General features: G+C 38.2%; 1 protein-coding gene across 1 annotated transcript; it reads left to right on the top strand.

Annotated features, from left to right (window-relative positions):
* Positions 1-755: 755 nt before the first annotated feature.
* Positions 756-19712, top strand: LOC121383988 (L-proline trans-4-hydroxylase-like). The gene is made up of 10 exons (XM_041514125.1): positions 756-875; positions 1188-1212; positions 6587-6668; positions 10361-10442; positions 12100-12210; positions 12898-12989; positions 15534-15624; positions 17094-17223; positions 18632-18783; positions 19518-19712. Exons 2-10 carry the CDS (start codon positions 1200-1202, stop codon positions 19620-19622), a joined length of 858 nt encoding a protein of 285 aa, XP_041370059.1. The 5' UTR covers positions 756-875; positions 1188-1199; the 3' UTR covers positions 19623-19712.
* Positions 19713-20318: the final 606 nt, after the last annotated feature.

The following is a 20318-nucleotide window of genomic DNA, read 5'->3' as shown; positions in this document are numbered from 1 at the left end:
TTTCTCTCATTCCAACTAGTGCACCACAACTGGTTAAAGGTCGTTACATGTTCTTTCCTATCTGTGAGAAAGTGCATATAAAAGATCCCTTGCTGCGTTAGGAAAAATGTAGCGGATTTCCTCTGATGACTACGTGTCAGAATTACTAAAAGTTTGTCATCTAATAGTTGATGATTAATTAATCAATTTGCTCTAGTGGTGTCGTTAAACTAAAGAAACAAACACGAACAAAACGTGTGGATTTTATTTAATTATAGCTTGTCATTATTATTTAAAAATAAATGTTCCATGTAGCAAAATAAGACACTTGCAATTGATTGACCCCCCCCCCCCCCCCCCTTCCCCGTCTTAACCAATACCTCACAACTGGTATATTAAAGGTATGTGCGGGAAAGTGTTTTTTTTTAAATGACCTTGCTCCTAATAAAATATGTATCGTGTTTTCCTTGAAACACTGAACATGTCGTGTCAGATTTACTAGTTAATGTTTGACATCCAATAGCCGATGGTTAATAGACCAATTTGCTCTAGATGTGTCATTAAACAAAACAATCCGTAACGTTTTGCTATGATCATAATGCACCTTTAATTCCAATTATGATATATTCATAATGGCGACAGAATTTGCTGAGCAGGTTTTACTGACCTTTGACATGGGTAAGTTCAGCCTGCCGTTTGTCGCTAACGCTAGCTAAACTGGTACTTACGCTACACGTTTAACCGAATGACTATTGGGGGAACCAGTAGAAATAGTTTGCAAACGTTTTGCGGAAAACGGTTGGTTGAACTTCCGTTTTGTGCAACACATTTTCCTTACACGGACGTGGGAAACCCGTTTAGACTATTGTGGAATAACACATAGCTATCTATCTGAAGTAAGCGGTGATATTTTTTTGTGCTTGTCGAGGATAACTGAATATTCGCAGTCTTGTATTTATCGATAGCTTCTAAACACGCCCACAAAAACCAAGACACACTCGTTATTCGGACCGCACTAGCAGCAACAACAACATTGGGACACGTGACGTGTGTAATACTGTAGATATGTAGGCCCTAATAGATATCGCGAAGACGGCTCGATAGCTTTATCATTAAATACGACGTATACAGCACATACATTTTATATACTCATTTCATAAAGTTTATTTTATTAAAAAGTTGTGTATTTTATTTGTTTATATTTTCAGTTAACACCGACAATGCCTTTACGAGGTAAGTAGGCCTGTAGTTAGCTAACGTTATGGAGAGGGGAGGGGGTATTTGTAATTTCAAACCCATGGGCCATTTTTAGTCATAAATTAGATACCATTTTTAATTATTTTTTAATCAAGTATATATGTATATAGCGATACTATTAAAAAAAAGAAAAGAAAAAAGAAGAGGAACGAATTATAAAAAAAAAAAAATCGAAAAAAAATCATATGGTGATAGTAAAAGTAGTGATGTTCCAGTGATCAATTATAATCGAAAATTGATCGGTTTGGTTCTTCCTATGTGATGATCGATTATAAAAATCCGTAATCGATTGTGGGAAAATATTAACTGTAATTGTAACTCCAGTTTTCAGGTCGAAACGCCCAAGTAAATGTTGTCTTTATTTTTCTATATTTTCCAGGCAATCTAATTAAAATTAGCTCCACTGGTTAATTACTATTAGACCAGTAGAGCTAATTTTAGTCAGATTGTTTTCTAGTGGAACATGACTCGACCCCCCCCCCCCACCACCATAACTTCTCACACCAATCTAGACCCCCCCCCCCCACCCGCTTGGTTTAGATGACGTAACTGACGTAAACATGTTGAGATTGGTGTTTATTTGCTTTACGTTTTATAAACTTGTTGAACTTCCGTTTTGTGCAACAAATGGTGACTTTGAGAGTAATAAAGTTCTGTTTTGTTCTGTTCTTTACATTTAAAGAAGATGAAAAAAAGAGATAGATTATATTGTTATTAAAGGTAAAATTAGTCATTTGTAGGGTCTAGATGATCATCCCGATGAACCTTATATTATTGAGAGAAAAAAACAAAGACAAAACCCAAACAACTTTTATCCGCCTGATATTAACATATACATTGGAAAGGGCGTTCTTGAGTTGACAAAGCAGGGCTTCTAGATTATAGTAGCCCCACTCCCATGGCTAGTGATATTCAATGTTGGGCTAGTAAATAACTACTATTGCCATGCCTGACGGCTAGTGAATTTTGTTTTTGTCAAATATTGCAGTTGTCTATTTTGTAAATATGAATACCCCCCCCCCCACCATAAGCCCCCAATGTTAGTGTTTTTAAGCTCTATCTCCATCTTTAGGCGACATACATGTATCTGATTATTACTATTATTTAGTAAAATAATATTAAAGGGACATACCCTAGGTTTTAAACACTAAGGTATATTTTTGACACATATATCCGTTTTTGATAACTGAAATCATACTCTACTTAGATTTTATGGTTTAGATTATCAATTGTCTCTTTGGTCATCCTGGTGTTTTTAATATCACAACATGCATTTCTCATATTTTTAAAAATGCACGTGCGTCTGAGAAGTAACAGTTATGGAGTCGAGGTTTAGGCAGTTTTCAGAGGGTATTTCACCATTTCAAAGTCACAGACTCATGTTTGACACAATTGTGACTTTATCCAAATGTGTTACAGGTTTGTAGATGAACTAAATGTAGTGTTAATTTTCACGGGTTAAAACTAGGGTATGTCCCTTTAACTTAAAGTAAAGTAGGGTTAGTAATTTTTTAATTGTGGCTAGCAAATTTTTGAAATCACTGATCCTATGGCTAGTGAATTTTATAAAAATTCTACAAGCCCTGAATAAAGCAGCTAGATTAATTACTGGTTTTCATTAATTTGTATCTGGAAAATATTTGTACTACGAAAATGGATTAGCAACACTTCGAGGCGAAAATTAAAAAACCTGTACACAATGTTTATAATAACGAAAGATATGAGTCCAGATTGTATGATACACACTATCCCACAGACAGTTGAAGAAAGAGTCCCTTACATGCCGAGAAATCGTAATATTTCTTTACCCTCTGCTACTTCAATCGTCATTTATCCATTCGACAATAAAACTGGGGGACAAACCCAATAGTTAAAATTCGAAGTTGTCAAACTATATCTTCATTCCCCCCTCCTCCCAATAAAACCCGATTTGTTTTGGATTACAACATGCTATTCATTTGGCAATAGAAGAGAACATATATTGCATACCAAGTTAAAACACGGCTGTAGTGATTTAAAAGAACACATGTTGAGATGCCTTTAGCACCGATTCCTCTTGTTGTTTAATGTTTTCTGTGAATGCATTTATATGAAAGGCAAAAACGTAATTCATTGCAAAGATTTCAGCAGATACATTTTCAGTTGATTTTAAATGGTAAACATGTTCAAAGTGAAGAAGACAATAAAGAAATATTTCTTTCATGTACATAAAAACAAAACGTTTCCCTTAAAGGCGTAGACCCTAGTTTCAACTCGTAAAAATGGACAAACCTGCAACACACTTAAAGTTACAACAGAGTGAAACAAGAATCTGTGACATTAAAACCGGGAAATATCCTTAAAAAATAGACTAGAACTGGGTTCAATAACCACTACTTCTCAGACGCACGTGCGTTTTTAATAATATGAAAAATGCATTTTATGATATTAAAAACAACAGGATGACCAGAAACACCTCGGCTCTACGGAAATGGATAATCCAAACAATAAAATATAAGTAATGTTTGAGTTCAGTGATAATAAACGACTCTAATAGTGAAAATATGCTGTAGTGTTTAAAACCTAGGGTCTGTTCCTTTAACTAGTCAATAATGTATGGACATTATGTATTGCCTCTACGTAATCAGATTGCGATGGCTTTTGTTTTTGTTTTGTGTTTCAATTGTAGTGATTTTTTAAAAAAAACCCATTGATTTCAATCGCCGTATCCTAACCGCACGCGTACGGTGCGACAGATAAATATGTCGCGTCGCACGCGTCCGGTTAGAATACTGCAAATGATATCAACGATTTCTAAAATAATCGCTCGCGTTGATCGCGGCCGGTTAGGATACAGCGTAATGTGTGTCTAATCATTTACTTTTAAAATATGTTTCAATCAACCAACCTCACAATAGGTTCATGGTCCTTATTATTGAAATCCTTCTATGTTCATATAATTGTAACTGATTGTGTAATCGATGATCGACAGTAATGGAATTCCACCCGATTCCCAACACAAAATAATAGGAGCTGGGAAGAATGAAGTAATCTTGGCGTTACAAACTGTTGTATATATAAGAGTAAAATTTGTTCTGTTTAAAGACACCGCTGGACTCGTAGTTATCAGAGGAAACCCGCTATATTTTTTTTCCTAATGCAGTAAGTGATCTTTTATATGCATTTTGCAACAGACAGGAAAGCACATACCACGGCCTTTGTCCAGTTGTGGTGCACTGGTCGGAACGAGAGAAAAAACAATCAGCTTAATAGATCCACCGAGATGGTTCGATAACGCGACTCGAGCACCTCATCCGAGCACTCAATCGACGGATGTACAAATGGAAAATTTAGCGTTGCCTAATTGTTGAACAACCCCTTTATTATTTAATTTTTATGTACTCCCCCAGAAAGAAAATGGGTTATGTTTAGGGTTAGGGTTAAGAAAATCATACAGCAATGATAAGAGTCATTAATTTTGTCAAAAGGTCAACTTGGAAAAATAAAATCAGCAAATAAATTTGGGTATGGCGCCATACCCATTTTACCCTCTGGTAGAAAGCCTGCTAAAATATTGCATCCATGGTCGTACCTAGCCAAAAACAAATAGAGAAAGGGTATTAAAAATATGCATCAGGGCACAATATTATAGGATGAACAGTGTCTACCCCCCCCCCCCCCCCCCCGCCCGCCCCCGAAAGCGAGATAGTGTAGGCAGTGGTGAATGAAGGAAATGTTTTATTTAACGGCGCACTCAATACATTTTATTTACGGTTATATGGCATCAGACATATGGTTAAGGACCACGCAGATATTGAGTGAGGAAACCTGCTGTCACCACTTCATGGGCTACTATTTTCGATTAGCAGCAAGGGATCTTTTATATGCACCATCCCACAGACAGGATAGTACATACCACGGCCTTTGTTACACCAGTTGTGGAGCACTGGCTGGAACGAGAAATAGCCAAATGGGTCCACCGACGGGGATCGATCCTAGACCGACCGCGCATCAAGCGAACGCTTTACAACTGGGCTACGTCTCGGTGGTGAATGAAGCCCATTGTTCGCATTCGTAAATATTAACATTAAAAATAAGCCCATTACAACTGAATAATTGATGGATGTCATATCGATGCCGTATATCTTTTGGGGGTGAATATCGAACGATTTGTTGTGTATTGTATCACATGTAACAGGATATTGTGAGTAGCATGGCCAATAACTTGATCATCTCGTTAATGAACTTGTTTAAACATATTTGCCTAAAGTTATACAATATTTACATGTCAAAAATTAACGTACTATTTTATACCTAAACGCCCTCCCGTCGATGGCATTGATTATAGCAATAGTTGTGATACTGATTTAACGCGTTTTAAACATTACATATGTAATAGTGCGGATATAAATACCTCGAGTTTCTAGGTTTATTTATGTTCCACATATTTTGATTAATGTGACCAGGAATTTTATAAAGGGGTTTATTTAGTACTTTTTACATACTTTTAAAGTACCGAGGGGATTCGTTGGCATCCAACTCCCCCACGTCGGCCCATCTGTTTTTGTTTCTTGAAGCTGGTGATCTATTTATCTGGATACTTGTTTACGCCAGGACCCAGCTAAATATATTCCCAATCTGCCAGTAGATTACTCTTTGTATGATCAAAATAAATAACGAACTCGCAAAAAAAACCCCACCCAACCCCACAAGCCCCACCCAACAAAACACCCACCCATTTAACTACTAGTATCTGGTGACCATCTTGAATTTGAAATAAAAATATTTTCTTTAGTATGATCAATAAAACAATAGGTCACTGTTATACTAGGGTCGATCCCCGTCGGTGGCTCATTGTCAGTTGGATGGTGCATATAAAAAAAAAATCCTTTGCTACTAATGGAACAATTTAGCGGGTCTTTCCTCTCTATAGACTATGTCAGAATTGCCAATTGTTTGACATCCAATAGTCGATGATTAATAAATCAATATGCTTCAGTGGTGTTGTTAAACAAAACAAACTTCAACTTAACGGGCGTGTGTATACGAACACGTTAAACTAGTTACCTACCTACATACGTACCTAACTTAACGGTCAGATAGAGCGCTCGAGTATCGTTCCTGCTTTCAATTCTGTTCCTCTTCTAAGTCTCTTCTTATGTTCCCAAAGCGTTTACCGTTCCTGAATTTCGTATGCAGGGAATTGTACAAGTCGAGGGTGGGTTGAGGTGAGGTGGAGTGGGCAGGGGTCTAGACTGTGACATTTAAAAAAGAAAGAAAGAAAGCTTTGATTAGGGGGATGAACCCCGACCAGTCCTACCAGTGCACACGCGCCTGAAGTTGAACTCATTTCATATCTAATCATTGACAGAGTACCAAATGCAGAGTGCCGATTTAGAGGTGACTGACAAGATGAAGCAAGATTTTGAAGATGCAGGCTATATTCTTGTCAGGTGGGTTCATTATTGTTTTGCCTTTACACGGTTAACTCTTTGTGTTGTCGCTAAGCCAATTAGATTTCTTCCTGTAGCATTTATGTTGGTAACCAATATGCATTTTGAATGTCACGAAGGATATATCCCTCACCTCCAAAACCACACCCAGATGTAAGGTATGCGCTATCAAATTTCAGCAAACCTTTATGTTGCTTAACAACTAACCAAACGCTTGTTGGTAAAAATTAAGCGTTTTTGTTATTAAATTAAGTCAGATCCTTTGCAGTGAAAGATCGCATCAGTAGTGTCATGAGCGCATTTTGGCAAAAACTATAAAAACGTTCTGGCAAAATGAGCTAGCCTGAAAACTTTTCACCATGTATTTCCATAATTTTGCTCACAATGGACAAAACCGTATAACCATATACTCTTTTGTTGAGTTAGCAGTCAACCTGCAATAACCACAGACACGCACTCGCGCGCGCGCGCACACACACACACACACACACACACACACACACGCGCAGACAACACACAAACACACATTCGCACGCACACACGTACACACACAACACAGCACACACACATACACACACACACACACACACACACACTCACCCACAACACACACACACACACACAAAACACATGCACACACCCATCACAAACTCACACAAACAACACAACACACATACATACATTCACACACAGCACAGCAAACTCACACACAACACACACACACACAAAGCACAATACACAACACACACAACACATTAACACAACACACTACACACAGACACAACACAATTTACACACACAACACAACACCACACACAACAATAACACAACACAACACACACGTATACACACCACAACACACATACACAACACACACACAACACAACGCACACATGCACACACATACAACACAACACACATGCATAACACAACAAACACACAACACACATTACAACACAGACAGCACAACACAACACACACACACACACACACACGCACAAAACACATGCACACACACATCACAAACTCACAAACAACACAACACACACACACACATACATTCACACACAGCACAGCAAACTGTCACACACACAGCACAATACACAACACATTCACACAACACAACACACACAACACAATGTACACATACAACACAATGTACACGCAACACCACATATACCAATAACACAACACAACACACACGTACACACACCACAACAAACACAGAACACACACACAACACAACGCACACATACACAACATACACACTTTCTCTCTCTCTCTCTCTCTCTCTCTCTCTCTCTCTCTCTCTCACACACACACACAACACACACACAGACACCACAACACACACATACACACATAACACGACACAATACACACACAACACACACACACAACACACCACAACATACACACACACACACACAACACAACACACTACACAGACAGACACACACACACACACAACACAACGCACACACAACACAACAAATACACAACACAACACACACACACAGACACCACAACAGACACACACATAACACAACACACATGCATAACACAACAACAAACACACATACACACAACACACATTACAACACAGACAGCACAACACAACAACCAACACAACCACACACAAAGCAGACACACAGCAGACACACAGCACACATACATACATACACACAACACAACACACTACACACACACACACACACAACACACTGCACATACACACAACACACTACACAAACACAACACACAGACAACACAACCCACACAACACCACACACACACACACACAACACAACACAATGCACACACACACATACACACACGCGCACACACCATACACACTCTCACACACACAACACAACACACACACCACAACACACATACAAATACATATATAACACGACACAACACACACACACAACACACACACTACACAGACACACACACACAACACAACACACACAGACACACAGACAACACAACCCACACACAACACAACTCACACACCATACACACTCTCTCTCACACACACACACACACACACACACAACACAACACACACACCACAACACACACACATATATAACATGACACAACACACACACCACACCACATACACACACACTACACAACACACACACACACGACACACCAAACACACAACACAACACACACACATACACCACAATATACACACACATAACACAACACAACACAAACAACACATGTGTACAACACAACAAACACACATACCAACACAGGCACAACACAACCCACACAACACCACACGCCACCACACACACAACACAGACACACAACACAATGCACACACCATACACACTCTCTCACACACACACACAAACACCACACACAACACAGCACAACACATACACACAACACAACCACACACAGCACACACACACACACAGCATACACACATCACACACAACACAGACACTACACAACACACACAGACAGACACATACAAAGACACACAGACATACACACACAGACACACACACAAACACAGACACAACAGAGAGAGAGAGAGAGAGAGACGCACAGATAGACACACACAACACACACATACACACACACACAGGTACAACACAGCACAACACACACACAGGCACAACAACACAGCACAACACACACACAGGCACAACACACACATACACACACACCACACACACACGTACACACAATATGCACAACACAACACATACAACATGCACAACACAACACACACAACACAGCACAACACACACACACACACATACACACAACATGCACAACACAACACATACAATATACACACAACACACACACATACACACACTACAGACAGTACACACATACACACACACAACAGACACACATACAAAGACACACACATACACACACACACAACACATGCACAACACAACACACATGCACAACACAACACATACAACACACACACACAACACACACATACACACAACAGACACACATACAAAGACACACACACACAGAGACACACACACACAGAGACACACACACACAACACACATACACACAACACATATATACACACACACACAACACAACATACAGCACAATACACATGCACACACAGACACAGACAGACAGACACACATACATACACACACACACAGACACACACACACACAGACACATACACACAACATACACATACACACAGACACAACACACACACAGACACAACACACACACACACAGACACACACACACAGACACACACCCACCCATACATGCACACACAACACAGATGCACAGCACAACACATACAACACACACACACACACATACACACTACAGACAACACACACATACACACAATACACACAGACACACATACAAATACAGTCACATTTAGCCTCATGACATGTCCCATAGAAAGCTTCCAACAAAAGCGATTACCTACATAATATTAATATACGATCACAACCACTCGACTTCTTGTTCCAAGTAATATTCTTTTTGGAATTGTGGAAACATTATTTTAATGAATAAAAACACAACTGTTTCATAATTAATACATTGGAAATTTTTTTTATATAACAAATGAATATAATACATGCAGTAGAAACAACATCATTTACTTTTTGTTTTTAAAGTACAATATAAAAGTTAAGTTCTTATACTTATTTCAGGAATTTGCTAAAAAACAAGGAATTGGCTAAAGTGAAAGAAGCACTGGAGACCAACGATGCCATCATTAAACATGCATATTCAGTAAGTGAATATTTGTTTTTTTTCCATCGACAATGTTGATATGTGTAGCGTTTCTTCCAGCCTATATATATTTTATTTATATTTCACTAAATAGTTCTACTTTACATTTTCGCATTTAGCTTCATTTTTTTTACAAACTGTAATATAATTCCAGAACCCAAGTCATACTAGTAGTTGCATCCATGGCTGTTAATCTCGATCTAGGTCAAAATAAAATAATTGGTTTAAGTTTAACATTTAAAAAAAATAATTAATGAAATACTAAATGATTAATTTATATTACTAATTGAAAACAGTTTCTTTAAAATTTAGTAATTAAACCCCAAACCTTAAATCTGTTTATGATAGCCGAGAAATTCAATTTCTTGAAATTATTGTTAGACAGTTATGATAACTAAATCAGAATGACAAAACCGTAATACGTGATCAAGGCCGCATTTCTGCACAATGCAGAGTCGAATGGGCATTTTGCAAAATAGTGATTGATTCCATGAATCTCTATCTAGAGCCTGGTCTATAGGTGGACAGGCACTCCCGAGGAGGTCCTTTACTGGAGATTTCATCCCTCTTGCACTGCCAAAAAGAGGACTGCCACTCCAAGACTAGTTTACTAAATGAAAACTAGCACAGTACAAAATAGTGATGATATCAGGTGAGCATATCCTGTCCCACCGGTGTCACCCATCATGAGTACTGCTACCACAGCACCACAGTCTGCCACTTCATCTAAGTAAGAGAAGTTCACAGTCTCTACAGTGCTGCTTCCATTTCCAACATCAGTTATCTCTTCCACCATTTCTACTTTCTGCCTGTCAGGTCTGCCAATAAATTAATAGTGCAATTGTGTACAATATATTACTTATCCAAGTAAGGTTCGTGAATAGAGAAACTCATTAGATAACACAGATCATACTTTGATGATTTGTAAACCTTTAACAGTATATTACATCGAAATAATGGCCACCAGTAGGACGTATGCAAATACAAATAAGAGTACCCCATCCCCCCACCCCCCGCCAAGAGACTGCGTTCACAACAAGACTAATGCCCGCGGATAAGCTACTGGACAATCAAGCTGACGACAGTGGTTCAAATCCCGTCAAAGCTGGCTCACAAATTTTTTCATTCTTTCTCATCTATCGCCCTCTGTCTACCATTCTCATTATCTTAACATAAAAAACTTTCCAATTTTTCCTATGATTTCATCTGTTTTGACCCTTTCTGTCAGTTTCCTCCAACTCTGTCTTCTGAGCTGTCCACACCATCACCCACCTGTCTCAACTTCCTCCACAGGCGCAGTCTCTGTTTACGTCCCGGCACCCACCTGGCATATCCTTGTCCTCTGCCGCTAATGAAGTTGGTCTAACCCACGACACTAACTAACGACTGCCGGTAGTAGGAGAGCATAGTAGGTAGTTACAAGTGCCTCTTAACAATGCCAGAAGTAACTACTGAACACTCTCTGAAGTCTAATGTCTGCTTTTTTATCAACATCAAACAATACAGATAAAGATATACAATGGAAATATATGTCTGAAAGCCACAATGCAGAAACTATGTTTTTCTGTTAAGTTGTTAAGGCATATGATATTATATAGTCCTCCACCCGTCAGGCAATACTCCAAATATGGATACAATGTCACATTTTTTTCGGCAGATGTCTGATGGCCAAGAAGGTATGACAAAGATGTGCTTATGGAGTCATCCTGGAAATGACGTCACTGGAATGGTAGGACGCTGTGAGAAGGTCGTTGGTACGTGTGAAAAGGTATGCTTCTATCTCAAAGCAGCAATATAGAATAGATGTTTTAATATTTAGGCATTTATAATATATTGTCACATGTACCCCCCCCCCCCCCCCCCCCCCCCCCCCTCCGTAACATGGTATTCTTTGTTTTATTTTGGTAACAATTCTTCATTCTGGGAGCACAGGTACCTCCAATACCAATAACACCGAGAAGTACTATAGTTATGTTTTATAAATTAAGAGTAACTATAGTATTGGTATATGGGGTTTCTGTTTAGGGGTACTTGTTTCTAGGAGTAGGTTTTATTAAAAATGTAGACTGACAGACAAATTCTTTATTTGAGTATCACTTTGTCACAGATGAAAATAAAATATGACAATAAAAGTAATAAAAAGCTGTATAGAAGTAGTCATGCCATTCCAATGGAGTTATGAAATACTAAACTATTAAAAGAAAAACCATCAAAATATCAAGAACTATTTTTGTGTAAAAATTTACATCAAAGTATAATTTAAAAGACAAGAAAGCAAAATATCAACAGTTTTGTTATATATGTTCAGCATGTTTGTGTAGTTTGTGTAAAACCTCATACATGTCCGTATACATGCATAATACGGTAATAACAGAAGTATCTTTGGTGTTGTATTATACAGTGAACTCTGATGGACAAAACAATGTCTAGACACTTGCAGCATATTTAATTTCAGCTTCTTGGGGGTGAGGTGTATCACTACCACACAAAACTGATGATGAAGGAAGCAAAGACGGGTGGACGACATCTCTGGCATCAGGACTATGGGTGTGTAACGTTCTGTTATTGCCATTATCGTACAGAGCCCCGTTCCACGAAGCGATCTTAGCCCAACGGGGCCAGGCCATTTAGCTTATTAAAATTTAATAATAAATTATTAATGGCATACTGTTCGGTTTGTCTCAGTACACGTTTCTTTCTTTTTTTAACTTCGTATATTCTGTTCATCCAACTGAATGTTCTTGTTCTAGCCAGTGCATCACGACTGGTATATCAAAGGCCGTGGTATGTGCTATCCTGTGTGTGGGATTGTGCATTTAAAAGATTTCATGCTACTAATGTAAAAAATGTAGCTGGTGTCCTTTCTAAGACTATATATTAAAAATATTAAATGTTTGACATCCAGTAGCCAATGATTAATAAATCAGTGTGCTCTAGTGGTGTCATTAACAAAACAAACTTCTTCTTGCAAAACCGACCTCGGTGGCATAGTGGTTAGGCCATCGGTCTACAGGCTGGTAGGTACTGGGTTCAGATCCCAGTCGAGGCATGGGATTTTTAATCCAGATACTGACTCCAAACCCTGAGTGAGTGCTCCGCAAGGCTCAGTGGGTAGGTGTAAACCACTTGCACTGACCAGTGATCCATAACTGGTTCAACAAAGGACATGGTTTGTGCTATCCTGCCTGTGGGAAGTGCAAATAAAAGATCCCTTGCTGTTAATCAGAAAGAGTAGCCCATGTAGTGGCGACAGCGGGTTTCCTCTCAAAATCTGTCTGGTTCTTAATGATATGTCTGACGCCATATAACCATAAATAAAATGTGTTGAGTGCGCCGTTAAATAAAACATTTCTTTCTTTTTTCTTTTTTTTTCTTGCAACTGGATGTTTGTTTCCACTCAGTATGTACCCTTTAAAGTTACGCCACATTTATTTATTAATCATTGGCTATTGGGTGTGAAACATTTGACCATTCTCACAGGTAGTCTGATGAGACCCGAAACATTTTCCTATTAACAAGGGATCTTTTATACACACACTCAACAAACTGGACAACACATACCATGGCCTTTGATGGTATACCAGTAGTGGGACACTATTTGGGATGGGAACAAATGCAATGAGATAATGTGTCCATCAAGGGAATTTGATCCTGAGCTAGATCCCGCCTTGTGTGCTGTTTAAATCATCTAGTAATTATTAATCCAAAAACATGTACCTAACATATCCTTATACCAATCAAGGTTAGCTGGCACCATCTTGATATGCATACCATCAGTTGATGTCACTGGCTCCACAAACAAACAAGCAAGAAAAAAAAAAAAAAAAACAAAAATCAAACGTGATGTATTGATTACATTGTGTAGTATAGCAGTAGGTTAAACTATCAACTTTTAAGCCCCCTAAATATTATTTTATTTTGATGCATCGCCTACAGCATAGACGTACAGGCTTCCATTTTTGTAGGGGGTAAGGCTGATTTTTGCCAGAATTAAACGAAAATGCCCGAATCTGGATAACAACATTTATTAATATAGTGGAGCAGATAACACACAAATTATGCACTTTTCGCTAAAAACATGAAACTTAGCACATATATACCATGACCCATTAGAAACATTTTCAGACATGGTCCTAAATCAGGAGAGCACCCTGTTGGCCAGGTGGGAAAGCTAACACCCAATATTTGACTGAATTGCGCACTTTTGGTTAAAAGCATGAAACTTGGCACTTATATACTGTGACCCATTAGAAACATTTTTAGATATGGACCCAAGTCAGCAGCACCCCCTTGTGGACAGGGAGGACCTACAAATGTCTCCCACCCCCTTTTAATTGGGTGGCTAAAAACAAAGTGTGCACTTTTGGTTAAAAGCATGAAACTTGGCACATACACACCTTAACCCACTACAAACATATTCAGATATGGACCCAAGTCATTAGCCCCCCCCCCCCCCCCCATTTGTCAGGGAGGATCTAAAAATGCCCTGTCCACTTCAGTGAAGGCATTTCTTAATAACTTCAAGTACTTGCATTTAAATGCATGATTATCACTCATTGTTATCCTACATCAATTCTAAATGTACTTGTGAATAGATGAGGGGGTTGATACAACTGTGAGCAATATTTTGATGGTAATGAACCGGTCAAAGGCTGTGGTATGTGCTTTTCTGTCTGTGAGAAAGTGCATATAAAAGATCCCATGCTGCATTAGTAAAATGTAGCGGGTTTCCTCTGTTGACTACGAGTCAGAATTGCCAAATGTTTGACATCCAATAGCTGATGATTAATTAATCAATGTGCTCTAGTGGTGTCCTTAAAAACAAAACTTCTTCTTCTTCCATTCTTTGGCAAGATTCTCAAGCAAAACTCAAATAATTTTCTTCAAAGAAATCCTTGATTCACTACTCATTTAGATTTAGTTTTTGTTTTTAAAATGAATTTTTGATTTCATTTTTAAAATTTTAATAGTTCATCTAATTTTGTTCCTCATATACTGACACAAATGATTAGGTTCTATTTCCTGAACTCCGTCTTGTACGGGTATACTTGTGGGCCGTTGTAGCTGATGTTGTTGTGTTTCAAACAACAGGTATTGGTACAGGAACGGCTGTCTGTTTCCAGACATGATGACTGTCTTTATTGCCATCGACAAGTCTTACAAGGGAAACGGATGCCTGGAGGTAAGTCCATATTCTACGAGAGGCGATAATATTGTTAAACAACACAATTTGGAGTTAAGTTTTTTTTTTTTTACCATCATTTGAATGTTTAGTCACAACTCGTATTTGTCATTTCTCTTCAACTGGAAGAAGATATTTGTGTATATGGTATTGGAACAAACCATGTTCGTTTTGGAAGCTACATTTTATTTCAACTTATTTTTGTGCTTATATCCAATTAAAGTTCAAGCACGCTGTCCTGGGCTCACACCTCAGCTATCTGGGCTATCTGTCCAGGACATGGGTTAGTGGTTAGTAAGAGAGAAGAGGGTGTAGTGGCCTTACACCTACCCATTCAGCTCTTAAGAACTCGCTCTGGGTTGGAGCCGATACCGGGCTGCGAACTCTGTACCTACCAGCCTGTAGTCCAATGGCTTAATTACTGCACCATCGAGGTCGGTTAGAAACTACAAAGAATAGTTCAATGTTTCACGATACACACTTTTGCACATTACCATGATTGTTATCTCAAAAACATTTCTGGTGAATAATAACTAACTGGTTCTTATCTGTCACAACTGAAACTGGATGCATGAGTCGAACATTTTGTCTGAGCCTCTGCACTATTAATTTTAATTTTCTGACACACACAAAAAAAACCTCCACTCTAAAAAATTAAAGTGCCCCTTTTTAATTATTATTATTATTATTATTATTTATTATTATTATTAAAATTTTTTTAACAGTTTTCATTGAAGTGCCCTTTCGGCCATATGCACTTCTGTCCTTGGTCCCCACTAAAATATTTCCTGTGAAATATTGTCAAAATACTAGCAGTACTAATATTGCAGATTCTAGATGGTTCTAAGAGTGTGTGAAATATTGTCCACATACTAGCAGTGATAATACTGGCGATTCTAGAGGGTTCTCAGATTCCACAGGGTTCTCAGAAGTGTGAAATATTGTCCACATACTAGCAGTGATAATATTTCAGATTCTAGAGGGTTCTCGGATTCTAGAGGATTTTCATATCCCACTGGGTTCTCAGAAGTGTGAGAAATATTGTCCACATACTAGCAGTAATAACACTGCAGATTCTAGACGGTTCTCAGATTCTAGAGGTTTCTAAGAAGTGTGTGAAATATTGTGCAGAAACCAACAGTAATAATATTGCAGATTCTAGAGAGATCGCAGAAGTGTGAAATATTGTCCAAATACTAGGATAATATTGCATATTCTACAGGGTTTTCAGAAGTGTGTAAAATATTGTCCAAATACTAGGATAATAATATTGCAGATTCTATAGGGTTTTCTGAAGTGTGTGAAATATTGTTCAAATACTAGGATATAAATATTGCCGATTCTATAGGGTTTTCTAAAGTGTGTGAAATATTGTTCAAATACTAGGATAATAATATTGCCAATTCTATAGGGTTTTCTGAAGTGTGTGAAATATTGTTTAAATACTAGCGATAATAATAATATTGTAGATTCTAGAGGGGTCTCAGAAGTGTGGGCGGATTGAGCACGGTTTTGTTGCTGCCCAGCAAGGCGCCGATCTGGAACGAGTGAAGGAACTAGAAAAGAAGCTGGAGCATCTTTATGTGGAGATGGAGCCAGGTAAGATCATGTCCACCTGAGACTAGTTACAACTGTTATACCTGACTCTATTTCCTTCATAAACATTCTGAACAACATTAATACTGCCTGAGACTAGTTACAACTGTTATACCCGACTCCATTTCCTTCATAAACATTCTGAACAACATTAATACTGCCTGAGACTAGTTACAACTGTTATACCCGACTCCATTTCCATCATAAACATTAATACCGCCTGAGACTAGTTACAACTGTTATACCCGACTCCATTTCCTTCATAAACATTAATATTGCCTGAGACTAGTTACAACTGTTATACCTGACTTCATTTCCTTCATAAACATTCTGAACAATATTAATACTGCCTGAGACTAGTTACAACTGTTATACCCGACTCCATTTCCTTCATAAACATTCTGAACAATATTAACACTGCCCGAGACTAGTTACAACTGTTATACCCGACTCCATTTCCTTCATAAACATTAATACTGCCTGAGACTAGTTACAACTGTTTATACCCGACTCCATTTCCTTCATAAACATTCCGAACGACATTAATACTGCCTGAGACTAGTTACAATTGTTATACCCGACTCCATTTCCTTCATAAACATTCTGAACATTAATACTGCCTGAGACTGTTATACCTGACTCCATTTCCATCATAAACATTCCGAACGACATTAATACTGCCTGAGACTAGTTACAACTATTATACCCGACTCCATTTCCTTCATAAACATTCCGAACGACATTAATACTGCCTGAGACTAGTTACAACTGTTATACCCGACTCCATTTCCTTCATAAACATTCCGAACGACATTAATACTGCCTGAGACTAGTTACAACTGTTATACCCGACTCCATTTCCTTCATAAACACTCTGAACTACATTAATACTGCCTGAGACTAGTTACAACTGTTATACCCGACTCCATTTCCTTCATACACATTCTGAAGAGCATTAATACTGCCTGAGACTAGTTACAACTGTTATACCCGACTCCATTTCCTTCATAGACATTCTGAACGACATTAATACTGCCTGAGACTAGTTAGAACTGTTATACCCGACTCCATTTCCTTCATAAACATTCTGAACAACACTAATACTGCCTGAGACTAGTTACAACTGTTATACCTGACTCCATTTCCTTCATAAACATTCTGAATAACATTAATACTGCTTAACCTGGAGATTAGTTCACGCAGCATGGATATATATTTAAAAAAAAAAAAATTGGCTGATTGTTTGGCTATAGGTATTTTTGATCCTGGGTGAGCCCTGTAAATGCACCTTGGTTCCCCGTTTACACCGCTTATGTAAAATGTTAGTTTTGTTTGATTTGTTCATGAGTACAATGTGATATTTGGAAAGGCACGATTGCTGCTTTAAATGTTAACATGTTCTTTGTTTCAGGCGACGCACTCTTCTTCCACAGTAACCTGCTGCACACGTCCAGCGCCAACAACAGTCCTGACCGTCGCTGGGCCTTCCTGTGTGCTTACAACAGAGCCAGCAACAACCCTGTGTTAAAACACCACCACCCCCAGTACACACCGCTCACCAAGGTTCGGATTTCGGCATTCTTCAAATTAGGGGCCATCCACAAAGTACTTACTTCCAGGACGGTGGTGGTGGTGGTGTGTGTGTGTGTGGGGGGGGGGGGTTTGGACATTATGTACAAAGAGTGTTCGGGGTGGAGGGCGGGGATCGCTGTTAGAATATATACGCCAATTCTGTTTTTATTGGTGTAGTAAAATGAAAGCAATCCAAACTCCTAAGTGTATCCAATTTACTTTTCAGCATGGAAGATTAATGTACAAACGTACAAAAGGTGTAGATGGTGGAGGGTTTTTAAAAACTATATTATATATATATATTTTTTTCAATCACAGATTTTGTACATATGTACTTTATGGATGACCCCTTATAATGAGTTTGAGTAACTTAACATGTGTGATAGCATTTTACCATAACTTTGTCGTAACGTCGTTAATGCTGTTTTCTGAGGACGGGATTGATGTGGATTGGGGTGAGGAATAGGACAAGGGCTGGAAAATGACGCACTTGGCATTTGTTTTAATGAATGTCTTTATGACTGGAATTAAGACTGAGCTGTCAAATGTTATGCGAATTGATGCAACAGATTTGATTCCTGCCAAGTGTAGTCTTTGAATTTTAATTTTATATAACATATCATTATTGCTAATTTACTACTACTGAGCACAACATTAATATACCTTAATATGCTTTGTAATTACATTATCATATATTAACTGTTGTGTTTTGTGTTCTCTTTAAGGTTCCAAACAGTGCAATTGCTGATTGCCAGAACATTACCGACACGGAGGGAAAAGAGTTTTTAAATCCGGCAGAAGACAAGACAATAAAATTGGATTCCAAATAAAGCAGACGACACAAAACTCGATGCTGCAAATTATACACAAGATCAGCATAGCTTGTAAAGTGATTGCAAAATAAACAGAAATGCAAATAATTCCTGCAAATTTACCTTCAGAAAATTTTAAGCATTACTGTTATAGCCATTAAACATTCAGTGACATGTATTTACTGCCAGTGACATGACTGGATGATGGCTTTCTAAACATAGCTTGTTATAATCATTTTGTATAACGTCTTCCTATCAGGCTGGTTGGCTAATCTCTGGTGGACGAACGGGAGTGTTGAACTGCTCTTATGAAACTGCAAGGAGAATATATTTAAAACGGGTATCATGTCTGTTAAACTGTTCTTTTCAAATTGTGGAAAAAAGGCATTTTATGTCAATGAACATCTTGGCTGTTAAACTGCTCTTTTCAAACTTCGGGGGAAGATATACTTTACATATATTTCATGATTGTTAAGTTACTGCTCTTTTCAAACCACGGGGCAAATACATTATTTCCGGCTTTATGGCAGTTAAAGGTACTCTTTCCAATCAGCAGGGAAAAGACATTTTATATAAGCATCTTGACTGTTAAACTACTCATTTTCAAAGCGCAGGAAAAGAAATTTTGTATAGGCATCTTGGCTGTTACACTGCTCTTTCCAATCCATTGTGAAGAGACATTTTTTGTCAGCATCTTGTCTGTTACACTACTCT

The sequence above is a fragment of the Gigantopelta aegis genome, chromosome 10, assembly GCF_016097555.1.
Source record: "Gigantopelta aegis isolate Gae_Host chromosome 10, Gae_host_genome, whole genome shotgun sequence".
NCBI classification, from domain to species: Eukaryota; Metazoa; Mollusca; class Gastropoda; order Neomphalida; family Peltospiridae; genus Gigantopelta; species Gigantopelta aegis.
The sequence above is the reverse complement of the archived record's forward strand: the minus strand, read 5'-3'. Positions and strand labels throughout refer to the sequence as shown.

Coding starts and splice junctions, on each gene's coding strand:
- LOC121383988 (XM_041514125.1), top strand. Junction 15,625..17,093: donor AGGGAAACGGATGCCTGGAG/GTAAGTCCATAT, acceptor ATAATATTGTAG/ATTCTAGAGGGGTCTCAGAA. Junction 17,224..18,631: donor TTATGTGGAGATGGAGCCAG/GTAAGATCATGT, acceptor TCTTTGTTTCAG/GCGACGCACTCTTCTTCCAC.